Consider the following 24,275-nt stretch of genomic DNA (forward strand, 5'->3'; position numbering starts at 1 on the left):
CCACAACAGAAGTATAACAAGATTGAAGCACTAATGAATTCCAGTTCTGAACAACTTATCACATAGACTAAATATACACAGAAATCCACAAAAACTTGCGAAGTTACTCCACAGAGCAAGGCAATTGCAAAAACAGATACAGGTATCATGTTTGTTTAGGTATGTCAATACATTGTTTTTTAGATGTAGGGCTTTTTTTGAGCAGGAACACACAGGAATGCAGTTCCCACTGACTTGATGTTAGGGGGTTTGGCCTAATATGTAAATGAGTTCCTGCTGGGCTTTTTCTACAAAAAAAAGCCCTGGTTAGATGGATGAAGACTCTATAAGAGATGGTTCAGTACATGGAACACGCTCCCCAGAGTGATTAATTAGCATGTTTCGTGAAAGGTCTTCTCTTCGGCTCCTCAATTTGTTCTGGAGCCCAAACTCAAAACATTACAAATGCATTTAGTCACAGCATTCCTGAAGGCAAGTGGTTCTCTTCTCTTCTCCCCCACACCCGCTTACTTATTTTATTTATATGTTTGATTTACAGATCGCCCACCCCCTACAATGTAATGTTCTAGGCCAGGGGTATTGAAATCATTTGTTATGAGGGCTGGATCTGACATAAATGAGATCTTGTTGGGCTGGCCATGTCGGGTTGGGGCAGGCCATGTCAGGCCAGACCATGTGTGCACCTATTTAAGATTAGGTAACAGAGATATAAACTTCATAAAGGACACAGATAAACACAATTTAATTTTGTTTTTAAAAAACCCTTAAAACATGCTTAAAACATTAGCGCTCTTTGGTCGTAAATATGCTTTCTTTGTATCTCTCCCATGAGAGCCAGGGAACTGGGCAAAGGATGCTGTGGCTCTTTCCTTTCTTCCTCAGGGGACTGGAGGGGGAGAGGAGCCTCAGCCAATAGAAGGAAGAGAGGCTTGGCTCAGTAGCTCTGCTGTGCAATTGAGAGAGCCTGGCAAAGCAAGCTCTGCCTTCCCCCCCTCCTTCCTCCCCAAGGGAGGAACCTCAGCCACTGGAAAAAATAGAGATTTTTCTCTGTAGCTCTTGTGCGATTGAGCAAGCCTGGCAAAGCAAGCTGTGCTGCAGAAGGAAGCAAGAGAGAGGGAGAAGGAAGCAGATGGCAGCTAGTTGATTGGGGATCTGATAGGAGCCCTCTGGGGGTCTGATTCGGCCCCTGGGCTGCATGCTTGACACCCCTGTTCTAGGCCTTGGGTGGCCAAACTGCGACTCAGGAGCCACATGTGGCTCTTTTGGACATATTGTGTGGCTCTCAAAGCCCCCAACTGCCCCGTCACGTGGCTCGGAGAAGGCATTTCTCTCTTTAAAACACTTCTCCAAGCCAAGCCAGCCAACGGCTTGGAGAATGCATTCAAAGTTAAAGTTGCTTTCTTTCCACCTCTCCCTCCCTCCTCTCTCCCTCCTCTATTTCCCTCCTTCCCTCCAACATCCAATGCTCGTGTGTTGTGGCTCTCAAACATCTGATGTTTATTCTTTGTGCCTCTAACATTAAGCAAGTTTGGCTACCCCTGTTATGCAACCATTAAAAACAGAATTAAAGGCCCACGAACTGAGAATTGGAGATATTATCTTAAATGATGTCAAACATACCTTCGTTACCCCATTCTGGACTGTGCCGCTGTCTTGCAGGAAGGAAGGAGAGGAGGGGACTGAAGCAAAAACGGAGGGAAGAAAAACCAAGGAGGGGGCTGGCGATGATGAAACCATTGCTGTCCTCAACCAAAAGCCTGGTGGAACATCTCTGCCTTACAGGCCCTGTAGAATTGCATTCTCAGCCCATGAGGGGAAAAGGGATTGCGGGAGGACAAAAAGCACTCCTTGGACGTTTTGGAAACAGCTTCTCTGTCAGGCTTTCCTCTCAGCCCCACTGCTTCTGTGGGAAGTGCAGGATGGATGAGAACTGGGGGGGGGGGGGATCTGAGAGAGCCAGGGTCAGATGCCCCCTCCCCCTGAGCCAGGAACCTGTCATTTGGGTCACTAGGGGTGGGGCTGGTCACTGAACCTGCATTACCTCATAGGGTTGGGCAGGGGTGTAATTCTAGCAGCAGTAGGGTTGCCAAGTCCAATTTAAAAAATATCTGGGGACTTTGGGGGTGGAGCCAGGAGACTTTGGGGGTGGAGCCAAGATCAAGGCTGTGACAAGCATAATTGAACTCCAAAGGGCGTTCTGGCCATCACATTTAAAGGGACGCAACACCTTTTCAATGCCTTCCTTCCATAGGAAATAATGAAGGATATGGGCACCTTCTTTGGGGGCTCATAGAATTGGACCCCCTGGTCCAATCTTTTTGAAACTTGGGGGTATTTTGGGGAGAGGCACTGGATGCTATACTGAAAATTTGGTGCCTCTACCTCAAAAAACAGCGCCCCCAGAGCCCCAGATACCCGCAGATCAATTCTCCATTATTTTCTATGGGAATAAATCTCCCTAGGGAATAAAAGCGTTCCCAGCAAACATTTCCCTCCCCTCCCCCCGCTTTCTGATGACCCTGAAGCAGGGGGAGGGCCTCCAAACTGGGGGATCCCCTGCCCCCACCTGAAGATTGGCAACCCTAAGCAGGAGCTCCTTTGCATATTAGGCCACACACCACCTGATGTAGTGAAGACGGAGATTGCAGCGTACAAGACGATGATCCGTATGACATTCTGCGCTGGGCATTACTCGGGTGTGTAAGACATCTCGAAGGTCTCTCTGGCGCACCAGAATGTAGTCGATAAGGTGCCAATGCTTGGACCGTGGGTGCATCCAGGTTGTCTTCAGACTGTTCTTCTGCTGGAATATAGTGTTGGTGATGGTGAGCTGGTGCTCCATGCAGAATTCTAGCAGGAGGCGCCCGTTGTCATTGCAGTTGCCAATGCCGTGTTTGCCAAGTACTCCTTTCCAGGCTTCCGAGTCTTTACCTACTCTGGCATTGAAGTCGCCAAGGATGATCACCTTGTCCTCTGTAGGGGTCTTCCGTACGAGGTTGCGTAGATCAGCATAGAACTTGTTCTTTTCTGCAGGATCTGCTTGAAGGGTTGGGGCATACACACTGAAGAGTGTTGCATGCTGCTTGTTTTGAAGTGGGAGGCGCATGGACATGATGCGATCTGAGTGACCTGTTGGAAGGTTTTCGAGTTTGGAGGCAATGGAGTTCCTGACCATGAAGCCGACGCCAGAAAGGCGGCTCTCAGCCTTTAAACTTTCACTTTAAACCCACACCCAGGAGAGGAGGTATCCCTCGGAGGAAGTTTCAGGTTGGCAGCCTCCAGTCAGCCGAAGTTAAAGCTGCCTTCCAGGCAAAACTCCAGTCAAGAATTGAGGACCTCAGTTGCCCCACAGACCCTTCTCCAGAAGCACTCTGGGAACACCTAAAAACTACCGTCCTGCAGATCTCTGAAGAAGTCCTCGGGTTCTCCACAAGGAAGAACAAGGACTGGTTTGATGAGAACAATCAAGAGATCCAAGAATTACTGGCAAAAAAGAGATCTGCCTACCAAGCACATCTTGCTCAGCCCTCCTGTCCTGGGAAAAAAGCAACCTTTCGCGCTGCATGTAGCAACCTCCAGCGCAAGCTTCGAGACATTCAGAACGAGTGGTGGACCAAGCTTGCAGAGAGAACCCAGCTGTGTGCAGACACTGGTGATTTAAGAGGGTTCTACGAAGCCCTGAAGGCAGTATATGGTCCATCTTATCAGGCTCAGAGTCCCTTGCATAGTGCAGACGGCCAAGTGCTCCTCACAGACAAGGCATCCATACTGAACCGGTGGTCGGAGTATTTTCAGGTTCTCTTCAGTGCCAACCGCGTAGTTCAAGATTCAGCAATCCACCTCACTCCACTTCAACCGGTGAAAACAGAGTTGGATGAGATCCCCACCCTAGAAGAGACTGTTAAAGCCATCAAGCAACTGAAAAGTGGCAAGGCAGCAGGAGTTGATGGAATTCCACCAGAGATCTGGAAGCATGGGGGCACAGTACTACATAGCTCACTTCACAAAGTACTTGTCACCTGCTGGGAACAAGGCAAATTACCACAGGACTTTCGCGATGCAATCATCATCACCCTATACAAGAACAAAGGGGAAAAGTCAGACTGCTCCAACTACCGGGGGATAACCCTGCTCTCCATCGCAGGCAAAATCCTTGCCAGAATACTCCTGAACAGACTGGTGCCCACCATTGCAGAAGAACTCCTCCCAGAGAGCCAGTGCGGCTTCAGAGCTAACAGGAGCACCACCGACATGGTATTTGTTCTCAGGCAGCTCCAAGAGAAATGCAGGGAACAAAACAAGGCCCTGTATGTGACTTTTGTCGACCTTACCAAAGCTTTCGATACCGTTAGCAGGAAAGGCCTGTGGCAAATCTTGGAACGTTTAGGATGTCCCCCAAGGTTCCTCAGCATGATCATCCAGCTACACGAAGACCAGCGAGGCCAAGTCAGACACTGCAACGACCTCTCGGAGCCCTTCCCAATAGGCACAGGTGTAAAGCAAGGCTGCGTTCTTGCGCCAACTCTCTTTACGATCTTCTTTAGCATGATGCTTCAAAGAGCCGCAGTAGATCTAGATGAGGACGATGGTGTCTACATCCGCTATCGCACCGATGGCAGCCTGTTCAACCTGAGGCGACTAAAGGCACACTCCAAGACAATGGAAAAACTCATCCGAGAGCTACTGTTTGCTGATGATGCTGCACTCGTCTCCCACTCGGTATCAGCTCTGCAGCATATGACGTCCTGCTTTGCAGAGGCTGCCAAGCTATTCGGCCTAGAAGTTAGTCTGAAGAAGACAGAAGTTCTCCACCAGCCTGCACCCCAGGAAGATTATCACCCTCCCTGCATCACTGTGGGTGAATCAGTTCTGAAGACAGTCCAGCAGTTCAGCTACCTGGGGTGCATCATCTCCTCAGATGCCAAGATCGACAAGGAGATTGACAACAGGCTGGCAAAGGCAAACCGTGCATTTGGCCGATTGCACAAAAGAGTGTGGAGCAACAAGCATCTGAAAAAAGGCACAAAGATCAATGTTTACAAAGCGGTTGTGATGACAACCCTCATCTATGGCTCCGAATCGTGGGTTTTATACCGTCATCACCTGCGACTCCTTGAGCGCTTTCATCAGCGCTGCCTTCGCACCATCCTCAACATCCACTGGAGTGACTTTGTGACCAACACTGAAGTCCTCAAGCGGGCAGAGGTTACCAGCATCGAGGCACTGCTGTTGAAGACGCAGCTGCGCTGGGCAGGGCATATTTCTAGGATGGAAAACCACCGCCTTCCCAAGATTGCCCTGTATGGCGAACTCTCCACCGGCCATCGAAATAGAGGGGCACCAAAGAAGAGGTACAAGGACTCCTTGAAGAAATCCCTTAGCACCTGTCACATCAACCATCACCAGTGGTCTGACCTAGCCTCAGATCGCAAAGCATGGAGGCACACCATCCACCAGGCTGTCTCTTCCTTTGAGAACGCACGCATAGCTGGTCTTGAGGACAAAAGGAGATTGAGGAAGAATCGCACTGCTACAGCACCAACCCCAAATCAGACTTTTCCCTGCAGCCACTGTTGCCGGACCTGCCTGTCCTGCATTGGTCTTGTCAGCCACCAGCGAGCCTGCAGCAAACGTGGACTATTGCACCCTTCTTAAATCTTCGTTCGCGAAGCCAAGCCGAGAGAGAGACCTGATGTAGCCAATCCTCCAAAGACAAGGCTCTTTTTTTGTAAGCTGTTGGAGGACTGGCTGCATCAGGGCTGTGTGGCCTAATATGCAAAGGAGCTCCCCTGGGGCTAGTGGTGGGGTTAGGGGGAGGATGGGGAGGTAGATAGAGAAGTCCAGCGTGCTTCCTTGAGATTACAAAGAACAAGAGATGGATCATTGCTGTGCTCCGTTTCTGGGGCTGGATGTATTGGTGGGGAGGAGTACTAAAAAACTACTTTATGTACTTGTAAAGAAGATGACTCATCTCCTCAATGTGCTATATACATACAAAAAGTAACTAATTTGTATGGAAATGTAAGATTCTCCCCCCCCCCTCCCTTATGGTATCCCCTGGGAAAAACCTGGTCTTCCACATGATTAAATCCAGTTTTTGTGGGCTCCCCGGTAAATCAGTTGCTTTTACTCCCAGGAATCCATTGTTTTTATTTGTATTTTGAGTAACAAATAATACCGTTAATTGGGTTTTGCCTGCGTCATTGTAAAGTTTATATCTCCAGAAGCTGGCATTACGTTTTATGGCACATGTGGCCTGGCCCGACAAAGATATTTATGACAGATCCAGCCCTCGTAACAAATGAGTTCATACCTCTGATTTAAGAGAATACGGAATCAAACCTGCCCCCTGCTGGAGAGAAAGAGCCCTGCAGAGAAACGAAGGGTTTGTTTTTGCTGTTGTTTTGCACAGAACTTCCCCACACCCAAGACTTGCTCTCCGCCTGTGTTGGAATGGTTTGTTGCTACCAGTGTGACACCGGAGACACAGAGATCTTTAAATCAAATGAACACCGTCACCGATTCCAGCAATCCAAAGGGCAGAGGCCGGAAATGTCCAGATCCAATTTTAAAATGTAGGGCAGCAGCAGTCCCAGATCTTTCGCAGAGGACTCATTTAACCGAGGGCGGCTATTTCCAAGCCATCAATGCCAACAGCAAGGAGAGAGCCACAGTTCGCAGAAGCCTCTCTGGTGCTGAACGGCTCCCTGCCCGGTTGCAGAAGGAAGTTCGGCAGCATTCTGCGACACCATCCGGCCTGACCATCAGCGGGTCAGAAATCCCTTGGTAACTGCACAGCGTCTCTGTGCCGCATCCCTTCTGGATGGTCAGGCTTCGGTTCTCTGGAAAAGGTTAAAGGTCACTCGGTGCAGGGCAGGGGGAGAGTATCTCATGCACAACAGCCTGAAACCTGTAGCACTTTTTAGACAGCGGCACTAGAGGGCGCCATGAACCAACTACTGAGCAATTTCCTAGCATTTGGAGAGATGCAATGACTCCAACATCAGGTTGCCGTGGAAAACCCGCCCAAAGATGGGACTCCCGTAACAAAAGAGGACGGAGCTCCTGTCTCTTTAATCAGAGCCAATCTTCATGGAAATGTCATGGCAATCTCATTCCCCTCTCAGCCAAAAGAGAATTTCAAAGAGCCCAAACGAATTCTGGAAAAACCTCTCCTCCTCCAACTGTTATCTTTCATTTACTTGGTACTGCCTGGGGTTGGGGGGAGGTGTCCTTCTTGCTGGCTGTGTAGTCCAGCAAAAGAGGGATTCCACAACCACTGAAATGACATTGTGGTGCCTCACAGCTAATTGAATTTGCAGTAGTGGTGGACAGCTAGTAAAGGTAAAAAGGTACAGGTAGTCCCCTGTGCAAGCACCCGCTGTTTCTGACTCTGGGGTGACGTTGCTTCACGACGTTATCATGGCAGACTTTTTACGGGGTGGTTTGCCATTGCCTTCCCCAGTCATCTACACTTTCTCTCCAGCAAGCTGGGGACTCATTTTACCGACCTCGGAAGGGTGGAAGGCGGAGTCAACTTCGAGCCGGCAACCTGAACCCAGCTTCCGCCAGGATCAAACTCAGGTCGTGAGAAGAGCTTGGACTGCAGTACTGCAGCTTTACCACTCTGTGCCACAGGGCTTTTTAGGTAAAGGTAGTGGGCAGCTACCTTGTGGCAACTGACATGTGACATCATTGAGCTAGAGTTGCGATCTTCAATTCAACAAATATCTGGGGACTTTGGGAGTGGAGCCAGGAGACATGGGGGTGGAGCCAGGAGCAAGGGTGTGACAAGCATAATTGAACTCCAAAGGGAGTTCTAGTCATCACATTTAAAGGGACCACACACCTTTTAAATGCCTTCCCTCCATTGGAAATAACGAAGGATAGGGGCACCCTCTTTGGAGGCTCATAGAATTGGACCCCCTGGTACACTTCTTTTGAAACTTGGTGAGTATTTTGGGGAGAGGCACTGGATGCTATGCTGAAAATTTGGCGCCTCTTTCTCAAAAAACAATGCCCCTCAAGCTCCAGATACCCACAGATCAATTCTCCATTATACCATAGCCATGGCCAATGCTGCTTAGCTTCAGAGATCTGACAGGTTCAGGCTAGGCTGGGCTATCCAGGTCAGCTAATCACATTTGCACTTGTGATCATAACCCCTAACATCGAGGCTGACCGGAAACAGTAAAACCCAAGGCAGTAACTCGTGCAGATGCACAACAGGCAGCCTCCCCTGTGGAGAGACTCCCTGAGAACATTTCGTTACTGAATATATTCCATGCATCCCCACTGATAGTTATTGGATGAACACATTCCTGCATGCACTGTGGCTGTTTAATAGATGTGGTGAAAGTGAATTTCAAAATTTCCTCTTTCCATGCAACTCTTGGAGAGAAGACCCGTGCCTCCCATTCACCCTACCAAGCAGCTTCCCCGGCTGCCTTCACCCTACCAAGCAACTTCCCCCTTACCTTTGTTCATGAAATGCACACATCGATCCATGACCCCCGTACAGTTCAAGAGCTGCAATTTGTTACGGGCGCACTCCCCGAGCCCCGTCTCCCGGCAAGTATAGCACTGCAATCCATTCGGATCTCCGGCAGAGATGTCTGTGGAAGGAAAAGATGGAGAGCCTGCAGGAGTCCTGAGGCTGGAGGAGAGACCGTGACCAATTTCCCAATAGCCTTACACCACTCTCAGGCTCCCAGGGCTGGCGCGTGGCAATAGGCCGGCTAGGGCACCACCTGGCTAGGCGCGCCACAAGGAGCCCCGTCTCCGCACTCCCGCACCGGTCCTGTCTTCGCCCAGGCTCCCTGAGGCTCAGGAAGCCTGGGCGAAGGGAGGGAGGCCACGCAAGTTGCTGCCACGTTCTGTCTTTGCTCAGGCTCCCCGAGACTCGGGATGCCTGGGCAAAGGGGGGGTGGGGTCCAGTGACATCATTAGCGACATTATCAAGGCGTGAATATGATACTGGGGCGGGGGGCAGAGTGCTATTCAGCCTGGGGTCCAGAAAAGCCTAGCCCCGGGCCTGCAGGCTCCTATTCTCTGCGGGGCTTCCGTCGGATTTTACGCACTCTGCCCCGGGGCTGCAACTAGCTTCGCCTTTTTCGCGGGGCAAACAGAAAGTGGTTTTCAGAAGTTTCTGTTTGCTGCACGAAAAAGGCGAAGCTAGTTGAAGCCCCGGGGCAGATTGCTGAAACCTGACGGAAGCCCCGCAGAGAAGAGGAGTGTGAGAGCGGCGTAAGACTAGTGGGAATCGGTGTGTGATTCCTAATGGCAAGGTGTGTGTGTGTGTGCGCGCACGAGTGTGTGCAGAAGCAGTGGACAGCGGGCAAGGCCAACAAAGGCAGGACTTCTGGGGCTTCTCCTAATCTGTGAGAAGCAGATGGTGATGAAACCTGCGTTTTGTCAAGGTTTGCAATCACAGCGGATGCCCTTCCCTTTGCCTAGACCCCCCCAAAACTGAATTCCCATGCTGAAATTTAAAAACCAAGAAGCAAAGGAAAGTACCAGAGTGGAAACGCCAACTACACTGACACCAATATGCCATCTAAGAGGGTGATGGGTAGATGGAAGAATACGTAGCTTGTTCAATGAGCTAAATATTGATTTGTATCCCCCCCAAAAAAGCAATATCCATGACACCTGCGCACACACAAAATACGATCCTATCAAAATTATTCCTTCAGTCAGGGCTTTTTTTCCTCCGGGAATGCGGCAAAACAGAGTTCCAAATCCTCTTTGTGGAAACAAAATTCTCAAAATGGGAGAAGCTAGCATTGTTTGTCCCATATGTGGTTGCTCAGAAACATTGTGAAACTACATGTGTGGTTCCTGTTCCACAGCCCGAGGAAGCTAGATTCTGTGAAATGGCCAAGGGTGGACTTCTAGCAGGAGCTGCTTTGCATATTAGGCCACACCCCCTGGTGTAGCCAATTCTCCAAGGGCTTACAAAAAAGAAGCTTGTAAGCTTTTGGAGGATTGGCTACATCAGGGGGTGTGGCCTAATATGCAGAGCAACTCCTGTTAGAATTCCACCCCTGGAAATGGCTGATCCAGCTAGCGGCACTGTGAGTATCACCAATTTGCTATAGCCCAGGTGAGAGTACCACCAATTTGCTATAGATTCAAGCACCGACTTGATGTTCCAACCCGATCTCTGCTTTGGGCCTAGGAAAATTCTCATACCCCTCCCATTGAATTTCAATGGCTACAAAAAATTCTCGGTGGGTGGGTCATATCCTGAATTATTCTAATTCATTGGCTTTTCTGCATTATTTTCCTGATTTCTAAGTTCTTGTTTCTTTGGGGTGGGGGTTCTGTTCCTTACGTTTGGCTCCCTCTAGTGGTCAATTTGATATTACACCGGTGTACGTCCAGCACACCTTCCTGCAGATTGAAACTGCAAGTTTTTATGCCAGTCATAAACCACTGTAATATCATATTACAGGGAGAAAAACACATGCTGAACAGGAAAAAAAACCTGAAGAAGCATGAACTTACAAGCAAGGAAAATGAGAATGTGTGAATTAGTCTAGAGAGTTTCTGTAAGCACCTCATTGTTATCAGCAATGAAACACGGTTGTTATAATCAACATTACCTTGGAAAGTCCCGTTGTTACAGTTCGATCCCTTGCAGCCTTTTTGATCGATGTAAGCCAAATTGTTCCCAATCTGGTACACCACCTGCGCGTCCTTAACGGAATCGGTTCCACACCCTTTGATGATGGGTTCTAATCCTTCACCTGGAAAGAGGAACCAGTACTGTGTTCATGCCCTTGACTGATGGTCCTACGCTCCATTCTACTACATACAGCAAAAAGGTTGCCTGGGCCACACACCAAATATTATGTCAGGGGTCCCCAAAGTGTTGCCCACCAACACCTATCTTGGTGCCTGTGGGTGCTTGTTTTTAGAAAGTAGGTGGGTCCTACCAAAGTTTCTGACTGGCTGTGCAGATACTTAAAAACATTTTGATAGCAGCTGCAACCACAGCACAATGGCTTTCACTGTGGAAAGCTGCAGAAGCCAATTTGTGGTTGGCTCCACCTCCAGTGGCAGCCATTTTGTGGCTGTGCCCACCATACTGTGTCAGAATTCCAAAGATGCCTGCATGCACAAAAAGGCTGGGGATCCCTGTAACATGTCCTTTTCCAATGGACGCTCCCAGGGCTTTTTTTGAGCAGGAATGCACAGGAATGCAGTTCTGGCTGGCTTGGTGTCCGGGGGTATGGCTTAATATGCAAATGAGTTCCTGCTGGGCTTTTTCTGCAAAAAACAGCCCTGGAAGCTCCATTTCACTTCAAACCGTATCTGTTACTTTATTAAATACATACCAGTACTAGAGCCTCTCCAGAGTATGTGGAAGGGTTTAGGACTGTAATTCTAAAGTCTGTACTTCGTTTGTCTCTTGGGATCCAAAGTAGAGGCTGAGCCAAAGTTTTGCAATTCTGGATTTTCATGTCAGTGTTTGCATTTTTGGGTAAGGGAGCATGAAAAAGGGACACTACAGAGACAAATCCATATTGTCATCAGGGCTGTTTTTTGTAGAAAAAGCCCAGCAGAAACTCATTTGCATATTAGGCCACACCCCACGACGCCAAGCCAGCCGGAACTGCATTCCTGTGAGTTTCAGCTCAAAAAAAGCCCTGTCATAAACCCTTGGTCCCAACCTGAACTGGACTGGATAAAAAATTCAAAACACTGCAGAGGATATTTAAATTGCTAATGCTATAATACTGTAGGATGTATAATGAAATCTGATTTGATGTATTTGAACCCAGGTAATGTTTTGTCATTTTTCTTTTCTTTTCTACTGGGGTGCCTGAAAAAGGCTGATCAGAAGGAAAATAAACCTAGTAATGAACTAATCGACATAAGCCACAAGATCCCCCAGTTTTGATGTTGCTGATACTTATCCAGGTTACAAAAAGTGCTATGGTGAGCGGTGCCTAGGCTGGGGCTGTCTGTACTCCTTCTACCAGCACCTACTGGCTAGTACCTGTGTCGTCATTTGCGATGACTGACTTCTCCCTGCATCCCCACGCCTGTGTGTGGACTGCTGAATCATCTCAATCGAAAATATCCCCTTCTTCAGTACCTGGCAGAAAATGCTGAGATATTTGCACACATCTGTCCTGAGTCCCGAAGCATGGCTCTGTAGGCGCATTTGGGCCACATTCGGCTGCACTCCCAATACAACTCTGGCATTTCACGCCGTTTTCTGACCCTACTGTGCTGGCTATACAAAAACATGGGGAAAGGGGAGGAGGAGAGAGAAGGAGTTAATCAGACTGAGTTACCTGAGGCTGTAGTCACTGATTTGGCACTCCTGGCCAATCTTTTCACTTTTTATTATTATTATTTCTAATTTTTTGGAAGCTATAAGCTCCCATCCTTGTACCCTTGGGGAAAAACCCGCCTCTCAGGTAACATGAGGCAGTGTGATATAATGGCTAGAGCAGGGGTGGCCAAACTGAGGCTCGAGAGCCACCTGTGGCTCTTTCACACATATTGTGCGGCTCTTGGAGCCCCCATCCCCACCCTGTTGACCAAATTGGAGAAGGCATTTCTCTCTTTAAATTCCTTCTCCGAGCCAGCCAGCAGCTTGGAGAATGCATTTAAAATTAAAACTGTTTTCTTTCCACCTCTCCCTCCCTCCCTCCCCCATCTATTTCCCTTCCTTCCTCGTGGCTCTCAAACATCTGACATTCATCTCTTGTGGCTTTCAAACATCTGACATTTATTCTATATACCTCTTACATTAAGAAAGTCTGGCCACCCCTGGGCTAGAGCGTCATACTAAAATCTAGGACACACAAGGTCAATTTGCCATGGAAGTTCACAGGGTGACCTGGGGCCAGACTAGAGTTATCAGGTCCCTCCTGACAACCAGGAGTGGGGGGATTTACCAGGAGAGAGAGGAAAGCACAGCCATATTACTGGCATTGGACAGGAAGTGAGGTTGAGGGCTCCGGGACTCCTAGGCCAGACACACCCTCTCAGCCTAAACTACCTCACAGAGTTGTTGTGAAGATAAAATGGAGGAGGGAAAAATGATGCCGTGATCCACACTGGGTCTCCAGAAAGGCAGGATATAAATAAATCCACATCAGGGATGAAGACGAAGAGTTGGGTTTTATGCTCTGCTTTTCTCTACCCTAAGGAGTCTGAAAGAGGCTTACAATTGCCGTTCCCTTCCTCTTCCCACCCCAGGCACCTTGTGAGGAAGGTGGGGCTGAGAGAACAGTGACCGGCCCAACCAAGATCACCCAGAAGGCTTCATGTGAAGGGGTGAGGAATCAAACTGGCTCTCCCAATTAAAGTGCCCATAACGACTACACCAGGCTGACTCTCATTTTGAAGAATTTGGCCCTCGCTTTCGCTCCCTCTCCCTGTTTACCCTGAGGAATCATTTCCTGCAGTTTGACTGAACCCAGATGTTTTTGTGTTTGAGATGGAAATTCTAAATATCGCCCTCTCCTCCCATTTCTCTGGTCTTTTCCCCTCCCCTCTTCGCTCCAATAGAATCAGGGCTCTTTTTCTAGCAGGAGCTCCTCTGCATATTAGGCCATGCCCCCCTGATGTAGCCAATCCTCCAAGAGCTTACAGGGCTCTTCGTACAGGGCCTACTGTAAGCTCCAGGATGATTGGCTACATCAGGGGGCGTGGCCTAATATGCAGAGGAGCTCCTACTAGAAAAACAGCCCTGGAGTTTGTCACAAAAGAGGTGAGACTCACTAAATTAAGCCAATTTTGTGTAGTGGTTAAGAGCGGTGGACTCTGATCCGGAGAACTGGGTTTGATTCCCCACTCCTTCACATGGCGCCAACTGGGTGACCTTGGGCAAGTCACAGTTCTCACAGAGCTGTTCTCTCAGGAGCAGTTCTCGAAGAGCTCTCTCAGCCCCACCTACCTCACAGGGTGTCTGTGGTGCAGAGGGAAAGGGAAGGCAATGGTAAACTGCTCTGAGTGAAGGGTGGGGTATAAATCCAATTCTTTTTCTAAGAGAGTTGAACGCAATCGATCCCAGAGGTACTTTCCTCCGGCAGAAGGTGCCTCCCCTAACTCAAGATGCTTGCTTCCCCTCCACAGGCCATCACATTTAAAGGGACCGCACACCTTTCAAATGCCTTCCATCCATTGGAAAGAATGGATTGGGGCACCTTTGGGGGGGGGCTCATAGAATCGGACCCCGTCGTCCAAACGTTTGGAAACTTGGAGGGTGTTTTGAGGAGAGGCACTGGATGCTATGCTGAAAATTTGGCGCCTCTGCCTCCAAAAACAGCCCCCCAGAACTCCAGATATCCACAGATCAATTTTCTATTATACCCTATTTCCCTCTCCCCCCACGCACACTTTCTGATGACCCTGAAGCAGGGGGAGGGCCTCCAAACCGGGGAGTTCCCTGCCTCCACTTGGGGATTGGCACCAAACAGGCTGCCCTTGACAAGTGTTCAAAAGCTGCAGCTACTGCAGAATGCTGCAGCTTGACTGCTGGTGCGATCCACTTAGGAACATGTGACCCCAATATTATGGCAATTACCTTAGCTACCAATCAGTTTCCAAGCCCAGTTCAAGGTCTTGGCTTTAACTCTTAAAGCCCCACATGGCTTGAGACCAGGGTATATGAAGGACTATCTTCTCCCACACATTCCTGCCCGGGAATTAAGATCTCAGGGACAGGCCGTCCTGACTGTTCCATCAACCAAAGAAGCTTCTTTGGTGGGTACACAAAAGAGGGCCTTTTTGGTAGCAGCCCCACAATTATGGAACAACCTCTCTCCCCCCCAGGAGGTGCACCTGGCCCCTCACTTTCACTCCTTAGGACGCCGCTGAAGATGGTTTTATTTAGGACTGCATATAAATCAAGCAGTCTTAAAGTGTGCTTTTAAATTTTGGTTTTATGTGTTTCTGTGTAATCCATTTTATTTATATAGGTGGCAGCTAAAAACATTTTGAATGAATGAATGAATGTGGCTGCACCTAAGATTTCTTTAATTACTGTGAAAGGGTCATTTCTTTAATTACTGACTCTGTCATATAGTGCATCTCACTGGGTTCTTGTTGCCTGAGCTTGAGACAGGCACTCCTTGCAAACCAGGATCCTGAAGCCTGCAAGAACTGGCCAATCAGGATGCTAGGCATGTAACAACTTGTGATAAAGAGATGCAAATGAAGGATTCTGGAGTGAGCCATTAGGAGTAACTGTTGCCTTCTAGGGAGGCATGGCTAGCCATGGCCAGACCGTATATAGCTCTCTTTGTGCCTGTGTTTCTTTGTGGCTGTTTCTTCTTGAAATAAAGTGTTCTTGGTTAATTCAGAGTTGGCTAAACTCACTATACAATAGACTCGGCATACAATGTCATTGTGATTTCAGTCCTTTACCAAATAATTAAATTTTGCCTACTCCCTCTGCCTTCAGCGCAGACTGGATTTTTGTGGTTATAAAGAGCTACATAGTTTTCTTTCCTACAGAGTTCTCACAGCCCCTTTAGACCCCCCCCCCCCCCGTGAGCATGTAGGTGGAGTTCAGATCTATCTTGCATCTATGAACGTCCCTTAAGCTAGGCCTTGTCTATGCTCTCGCCTGCCACTCCACCCTTACGTACCATGATATTTCACAGGTAAGCAGAGATCCGTGGAACAACAGTGCATCCTCCGGAACAAGAAACCTTTATACCCTCCAGGATACCGACGGCAGTAGTCCGAATTACCACAGCCCTGTTTCACTGTGTCTGCGTGCACTACCAAGAGAAGACAGAGCAAGTCGGGGAAGGAATATGGTTGCCAAGTCCAATTCAAGAAATATCTGGGGACTTTGGGGGTGGAGCCAGGAGACATGGGGATGGAGCCAGGAGAAAGGTTGTGACAAGCATAATTGAACTCCAAAGAGAGTTCTGGCCACCACATTTAAAGGGATCGCACACCTTTTAAATGCCTTCCCTCCATTGGAAATAACGAAAGATGGGGGCACCTTCTTTTGGGGCTCATAGAATTGGACCCCTCAGTCCAATCTTTTTGAAACTTGGAGGGACTCTTGAGGAGAGTCATTGGGTGCTATGCTGCAAATTTGGTGCTTCTATCTCAAAAAACAGTGGGCCCCCAGAGCCGCAGATACCAACAGATCAATTCTCCATTATACCCTATGGGAATTTGGTCTCCATATAGAATAATGAGTGCCCAGCAGACACTTCCCTCCCCCCCCCCACCCCGCTTGCTGATGACCCTGAAGCGGGCAGAGGGCCTCCAAACCGGGCGATCCCCTGCCCCCATCTGGGGATTGGCAACTCTAGGAAGGATTTGTAAAGAGCAAAAAGGGGGCTCAAACCAGCGGGTTCTAGAGTATGTCAAGCCTGAACTCTCCCCAGAAGCTAAAAGGACAGAGCTGAGGCTGTCGTAAATTGCTGAGTCACTGAGTGCGGACTGAGTCACTTCGGGTGAGGAGATGAGTCACTGGAAAAGCCAATAATGCTAGGAAAAGTTGAAGGCCACAAGAAAAGAGGAAGATCCAGCATGAGATGGAGTGACTCCGTCAAGGAAACCACGGCCCTCAGTTTACAAGACTGGAAACAATGGGGCATTTTGGAGGACTGATTCGCAAGGCTGCCATACTTTGGAACTGTTGTGTGTGTGAACTCATGTTTATGTTCCCTTGCCAGTGTTCCTGCCTGGCTCATTGGAGCCCTGAGGACTGGAAAGCAGGATCCCAATCCCTGCTGCCCTGGTCCAGTCAGAAGCCCCCTGCTGGTTCGAACGATCCAATGGGAACCCAGGACTGTATAAAATTGGCCCCATTGGCCCCGTTTAGCAGTCTTCTAGCTTACTAGTTACTATGCTGTAACTCAATAAAGAGCTCTGATCACTGCAACCTTGTCTCCTCCATGCATTGAACCCACTTATAGGAAGTGACTTGACTGGAACTTAATATACACACTCAGCCTCCTCTTTAGATATGCAAAAGTGTATCCTCCCCAAGGCTTTTGGTAAGTTTTCTATTGCCTGCTAACTACAGCCACTTGTTTTGGCCCAGGGGTGGCCAAACTGCGGGTCGGGGGCCACATGTGGCTCTTTCACACATATTGCATGGCTCTTGAAGCCTCCACCACCCCATCGGCCAGCTTGGAGAAGGCATTTGTCTCTTTAAATCGCTTCTCCAAGCCAAGCACGGTGGAGGCTTGGAGAATGCATTTGAATTTAAAGTTGCTTTCTTTCCACCTCCACCTCCTCTTCCTTCCTTCCTTCCTTCCTTCCTTCCTTCCTTCCTTCCTTCCTTCCTTCCTTCCTTCCTTCCTTCCTTCCTTCCTTCCAGTTTGGTGTAGTGGTTAAGTGCACGGACTCTTATCTGGGAGAACCAGGTTTGATTCCCCACTCCTCCACTTGCAGCTGCTGGAATGGCCTTGGGTCAGCCAGAGCTCTTGTAGGAGTTGTCCTTGAAGGGGCAGCTGCTTTGAGAGCCCTCTCAGCCCCACCCACCTCACATGGTGTCTGTTGGGGGGGGAGAAGACATAGGAGATTGTAAGCCGCTCTGAGTCTCTGATTCAGAGAGAAGGGCAGGGTATAAATCTACAATTCTTCTTCTTCCTTCCTTCCCTCCCTCCTTCCCTCCCTTTTTCCCTCCCTCCTTCCCTCCCTCCCTCCCTCCCTGTCTTGTGGCTCTCAAGCATCTGACGTTGTTGTCTTACAGCTCTCAAACATCTGACATTTATTCTATGTGATTCTTATGTTAGGCAAGTTTTTGCCCACCCCGTCTTAGCCTTTTATGGCTGGTGGCTACTAGCTAGGGCTCCCATTCCACTTGCTTCAGCGTGGGTGAGGAAGAAACAGCGTGGCCTGTGGCGGACAGTCACTCACAATGGAGGAAAAACTCTGGAAAACTGTGTATCCGGGTGGCAAGGAGGGAATTCCAAGATTCTGCCTGAAAGGACTAACGCTTCCTGGCTGGATCTTCACTTGTGGAATGTGTTTGCCTGGCCTTAATATCACAGTTTTGTACTGCAAAGCATAACAAATTCTTGCAATGAACACACACACTCCAGATCACACACTGTGTAAAAAAAAAAATTACACCGGCTGCCAAATGTGTTTCCTTTATAAAGGTTAGCACTTCCTGACTGGATCTTCACTGGCGGAGTGTGTTTGCCTGGCCTTAATCTCATTGTTTTGCACTGCAAAGCGTAATGAACTCCTGCAATGAACACACACTTCGGTACACACACTGTAAAAAAGTAATTACACTGGCTGCCTAACACATTCCCTTTATAAAGGTCAGCATCTATTGACAGACTTGCTTGCATAAGAATCCCGCAATCTGTCATAACCCAAGCCTATTGCTACAATGTTTCAGTGATATAGTGATATTTTAGTGCCATAGAAAAGAAGAAGCAGGGTGTTGTGACACTGTTGATGACACCACCAGTGACACCACCAGTGACAACAGCACCCTCTCTTGAAAATCCTGATTATTTAAGGGTTTCCAAGCTTCCGCTGGGAGCAGGGGACCCTCTAGTTTGGAGAGCTCCAATCTGCAGGCACGGAGCAGGCCACCCCCCACCCCCAAAAAGCCCCATCACCTTACAATGTGCCCTGTGCAATGACATCACCCGGAAGTGACATCATTATTCAAGGGACACTCTAGGATTCGTGGTAAAACTCTATGATACCATAGAGTTTTATTACGAATCCTAGAGCAACCCCGGCACAATGCCCTAGGATCTGTGGTAAAATGCTATGGTACCATAGAGTTTTACCACAAATCCTAGAGTGTCCTGGTGTGACGTGCCCGGTGCAATGACATCACTTTCAGGTGATGTCTTCACATGCAAAGAGAAGAGTCCCCTGCCGCAGCAGTGGAGGGACTTGGCAACCCTAAAGGCACATGTGGAAGAAAATAAACTGTCTCCACAACTATGCAAATGCAGAGTGAGGGGAAACATGCAAATGAACCCTGCCCGAACTCATTCTAATGCTTGTGGATTGACTCCCAATAAAATCTGGAATAAGTTCAAGCATGCAGGAAAAGCCCAAGACCTTCTTTGTCTGATCGAAGCCAAAGTCTGCCTTCGCAGGGGCTGTGTTTCCAGCACCCACATGCCAAAAAATCTCAGGAACACAGAAGAACAGGATGGCTACTCCAATTTGTTCCAATCATCTGGTGTTCTGCCCGTCACCTTTCCCCGTCTTTTGCCAGAGCGTCAGAAAGGACAACTGGAGGAGAAACCATACTGCTGTGCTCCACACCCCCACAGCCCACCTGTTCCATGAAAATGACATCACTTACATCCAATGAACCACTTGATCTCAAAGAAGCAAGAATCTTGCCCCGGCTTGCAATCCTCCACCTCAGTATCCGAGCAGTTTCCTCGCCTGTTCAAGCACTTGTGGCATTTCAAGCTGTCGGCTGGAGAAACGAGACTGTGAACAATTAGGATCCCCGTCCTGCCCCAAGTGATTTTCAGTTGAAGTGTGGTGAGGAACTGTGTGTTAGTGGCAAAGTCTCTGACAGTCACCAACAGAGCAGCCAATGCAGGTAGGGATATCCCTCACTGTCATTGGCTGAGGGGCTCTGATGTCACAGCAAGGCAGGGAGGGGAAAAGACCCAGGATAATTTTTTTCCAATGCTGATCAAGTGGGTCCGTGGCTAAACTGGATGAACAGTATTCATCCATCTATTCAGTTTAGTCATAAGACCGACACTCAAACTTTGGCCTTTTTGGACACCGTAGTTTTTAAAATGCCCAACAATACTTTAGCTGTCAGACCATATCGTAAATCGATTGATAAACCTCTTCCATTAAAATTTGATAGTTGTCATTCTACTCATCTAAAAACATGAGAGATCCCAATCATTATTCAATCCATTGAGTGATACGGTTTCGTTGGTTTCACCCTTCGTCAGTCTTCTTTCAGTGCTGTTTTAACTGGAGCCACAGTACAAAGAATTCAATCACGGATCAACACGTACATGCTCAAGTCTCCCCTAGCGGTACTCTTTGTACCGTGGCTCCAGTTAAAACGGCACTGAGAGAAGACTGACGAAGGGTGAAACCAATGAAACCGTAGGAAATCCAGGAAATACGGTCTTTTGAACTCTTTGTGAAAAGTTGTGCAGAACAATGCCCTTGTCTCCACCCAGATTCGGAACTGCAAGAAGTGGCTGAAGGCAGTGCCTCTGAGATGTGTTTTTAGAAAACAGTCTGGGGAAGCATCGTGTGGGTGTTCGTTCAATTATTTTGCTGCATGGACTTATTATAAACTGTGCACTAAATGTTTGCTTACACGCTTTTTGTGTGAGTGGGATAATTCAACCGGTGAGGTTTTGAAGGATATATTTTCTCCAGAAGAGCTGACCTCTGCCAGCTGGAGATCAGTTCGAAAAGCTGGAGATCTCCAGACCTCAATCGGGGGTTGGGAACCCTAGTTTATGACCTCCTGAACCACGGATTTAGAAGCACGTAACTGTGTTTAGGATGGTGCTGCAATTCAGCTAGGCCTTACCCACTCTGCCCAACTAAGTGAGCAATCCTAATTCCCATTTCCAAAGGCCACAGAGTAGTAAACTCTGTGCTACAGAGTTGTTGTTGTTGTTATTATTTATTAAATTTATGAACCGCCTCATCCCGGTCAATGCCAGGCTCTAGGCGATGTACAACAAAAGGTACACATAAAATCATTACAACCAGTACTTTAAAACAGTCGCAACCCGATGAACACACTTTATAGTGTGCTGTAATTCTGCTTTCCGGGCATTGGGAGCAGTTCCCCCCGTAGGTAGAGGGGGACGGGGTGCCAGACCAGCAGCCGTCACTGTCCTCAAACAAAAGCCCGGCGGGACATCTCTGCTTTGCAGGCCCTGTGGAATTGTAAAAGGTCCCACAGGGCCCTGGTGTCTTCCGGCAGAGAGTTCCGCCAGGTCGGGGCCAGGGCTGAAAAACATCCTGGCCCTCATTGAGGACAGCCGGACCGCTTTAGAGCTGGGGATCACCAGTAGATTTTGACCAGCAGAGCGTAGTGCTCTTCCAGGGACATAGTGGAAGAGGCGGTCCCGTAGATACATTGGTCCCAGACTGCTCAAGGCCTTAAAGCTGCCACTTGCCAGTTCTGGGTTGGGAAATACCTGGAGATTTGGGGGAGGGAGGGGAGTCTGGATTGGGCAGGGTTTAGGGAGGAAGGGACCTTAGCTGTGTACAATGCCATAGAGTCCACTCTCCAATTCCTTTATTGGGATAACTCTCCAAAGCAGCCATTTTCTCCAGGGGAACGGATCTCTGTTGCCTGAAGATGAGTTGTAATCCCAAGGGATCTTCAGCCCTCCCACCTGCAACCCTACTGTGCCAGTATATCCCAAAGTTGCTTTGACATTGGGTGGGGTCTTAGGCTCGGGCTACCCATTTTGCTGTGTTTTGAGTCCTATTAAAATCCATGGGACGATTCAGATGCAATTCACTTCTTAAATCAGATTGACTGGAAATAAATTTAACGGGGGGTGGGGGGTGGCAATCAAATGTTTTATGGTTCTGACAAAAGATTTATGGCGCAAATTTTTGCAGGCAAAAAGCTGGGAAGGTTGTAAACTGAGAAAACAGCATGGCGCGAGCATCACCTACGCAAGCCTCAATGAAACAACAAGGGCTTCCAGTAAGATTGTCAGCTCCGGATTGAGAAACACTTGGAGATTTGGAGGGGTGGAGCCTGGGATTTGAGGTAGGGTTGCCAGGTCTGTGTTGGAAAATACCTGGAGACTTTGGAAGTGGGGCCAGGAGAAGGTGGGGTTTAGCAAGGGGAGGGGGCCTCAGCAGGGTACAATGCCCTAAAGTCCACCCTTCCAAGCAGCCATTTTCTTCAGGGGAGCTGACCTCTGCCGGCTGGAGATCAGTTGTAAAAGCGGGAGATCTCCAGGCCCCACCTGGAGGCTGGCAACCCTAGTTTAAGGAAGGAAAGGACTTCATCAGAGAACAGTGCCATAGAGTCCACCCTCTAAGGCAGCCATTTTCTCCTGGAGTAGAATACAATCCGAGAGAGGTCACTATAATGGATAACACAACAAAAAATGCAAACTAGTGACCAATTTACTAAAAAGTATATAGTAACCAGTCCAATTGTCCAATCATGTACATTCAAGACCCAAAGTAGTGTGGTGACAAGCCAATCGATTAAGTACTTGTTTCTTTCCAGTCTTCATCAGACCTGGGACCACTAACAAAAGAAAATATTATACAAAAATATTAGAAGGACATTCAGACACCACCAGCCCTCTTCCAGTGAAAGAATATATCATACTTACATATTGATTCAATTATATAGATTCTTTACACAATTTTCAAAAAAGAGGGACGCAGAGCTTAATTTGCCTGTGTGATAACATATTTTTGTATGAATTATGGGATTTGACATTCTTTGTATGGAATATTTTGTATCTGCTGTGATATAGTTTGTGGTGTTTGTTTCTTTTAGCATGTTGCATTAGAAATATGTTACTTTACCTTTAAGAGGTTTGCGTAATGGCAGCTGTAAATGAGATGTTTGCCTTTTTAAACATGTTAGTTGCACCATTAGGGTGCACAAGAGGTCACACACTGAGCTGTGGAGATGCTTTGCGTTCCTCTTTTTTGAAAATTGTGTAAAGAATCTATATAATTGAATCAATATGTAAGTATGATATATTCTTTCACTGGAAGAGGGTTGGTGGGGTCTGAATGTCCTTCTTTTTATTTATTTATTTTATTTATGATTTATATCCCGCCCTTCCCACGAAAGTAGCTCAGGGCGGCTCACAACAGATAGTCAAACATAAAATTAAACAAGTATTTAAATATATAAGCATTTAAAACATTTAAAACCTTAAAAATATGAAACATTACAACAATATGTATAACAGGAGTCTGGCAAAGCTACATTTAGTTTCTCATATCAGTTAGGTGTAGGCTAGCCGGAAGAGGGTTGTCTTACAGGCCCTGCGGAACTGAACAAGGTCCCGCAGGGCCCTCACCTCCTCCGGCAGCTGATTCCACCATGTAGGGGCCACAACAGAGAAGGCCCTGTCCCTAGTAGATTTTAGGCGGGCTTCTTTTGGCCCAGGGATAGCGAGAAGATTTTGGGTTCCCGATCTCAGTACTCTCTGGGGAACATGTGGGGAGAGACGGTCCTTCTGATATTTTTGTATATTTTCTTTTGTTAGTGGTCCCATGTCTGACGAAGACTGGAAAGAAACAAGTACTTAATCGATTGGCTTGTCACCACTTTGGGACTTGAATGTACATGTTTGGACAATTGGACCGGTTTCTATATACTTCTTAGTAAATTGGTCACTAGCTTGCATTTTTTGTTATGTTTTCTCCTGGAGAGCTGATCTCTATTGTCTGGATATCGGGATTTTTTTTTTTTTGTAACAGGCACTCCTTTGCATATTAAGCCACACACCCCCTGATGTAGCCAGTCCTCCTGGAGCTTACAGTAGGCCCTGTAAGAAGAGCCCTGTAAGCTCTTGGAAGATTGACTACATCAGGGGGTGTGGCCTAATATGCAAAGGCGTTCCTGCTACAGAAAAAGCCCCGCTGGAGAGCAGTTGTAATTCTGGAAGACCTCCAGGTGCAATCCACAGGTTGGCAACATGTTTCATGGGAGATGTTCCACAAGGAACACACACAGCATTTACACACACACAATCACAAGTATATCCACAACTTACCCTGGACAAGCCAGAATGTCAGGAGTGCAAGAGACGTCCCAGTCTTCATAATAGCTTTGATGCACAAGTGAGAGCAGATCAGAGTTAACTTGCTTGAAGACTTCTCAGGGAGTTGACCCCAGAAACACACATACCAGTTTTGTTCCCTTCAGAACAGGAGACGCAGGAAGGATGTGAGAGAAATTCTTATTTTTATTGTCTCAGATACCCAACTTGCTTGCTAATTCTCTCCCCCTCATCAAACCTGGAATTTGTCAAGTTCCCATTTCCTAGGGAGCCAGCCATCAGAAATAATTAAGATTCAGCCAGCACCTGTCTGTTTAAACGATTTAAAGTAATCAACTGTGAATAAAAAGTGCTGAGCAGAGAGTTGGTTCTCTGCCATGACTTACCTGTTGGGACTGATTCTGCTGAAAGACAAACGACTCTTCTTGGCAAAGTTCCCTCAGAAAAGAGCAGAGCTGACTGTTTAACCCCCCTGACCAAATACAAGGTAAATGGTTTGCCGCAATCAGAGGCTAATTCTTGCTCAGAGAACCTTGTGGGAGATAACAGCTCTTCCGTTCCCTAGTTCTGTCTCAA

General features: G+C 47.9%; 1 protein-coding gene across 1 annotated transcript; it reads right to left on the bottom strand.

Moving 5' to 3' along the window:
- Positions 1-6,130: 6,130 nt before the first annotated feature.
- LOC132586199 (urokinase plasminogen activator surface receptor-like) lies at positions 6,131-23,833 on the bottom strand. The gene is made up of 7 exons (XM_060258184.1): positions 23,694-23,833; positions 19,286-19,405; positions 15,618-15,752; positions 12,107-12,247; positions 10,608-10,751; positions 8,478-8,615; positions 6,131-6,842 (listed from the first exon to the last, which is right to left on the bottom strand). The coding sequence occupies exons 1-7, from the start codon at positions 23,740-23,742 to the stop codon at positions 6,631-6,633; spliced, it is 939 nt and encodes a 312-aa protein (XP_060114167.1). The 5' UTR covers positions 23,743-23,833; the 3' UTR covers positions 6,131-6,630.
- Between the last annotated feature and the right edge of the window lie 442 nt (positions 23,834-24,275).

This window comes from Heteronotia binoei, chromosome 17 (assembly GCF_032191835.1).
Source record: "Heteronotia binoei isolate CCM8104 ecotype False Entrance Well chromosome 17, APGP_CSIRO_Hbin_v1, whole genome shotgun sequence".
Lineage (NCBI taxonomy): Eukaryota > Metazoa > Chordata > Lepidosauria > Squamata > Gekkonidae > Heteronotia > Heteronotia binoei.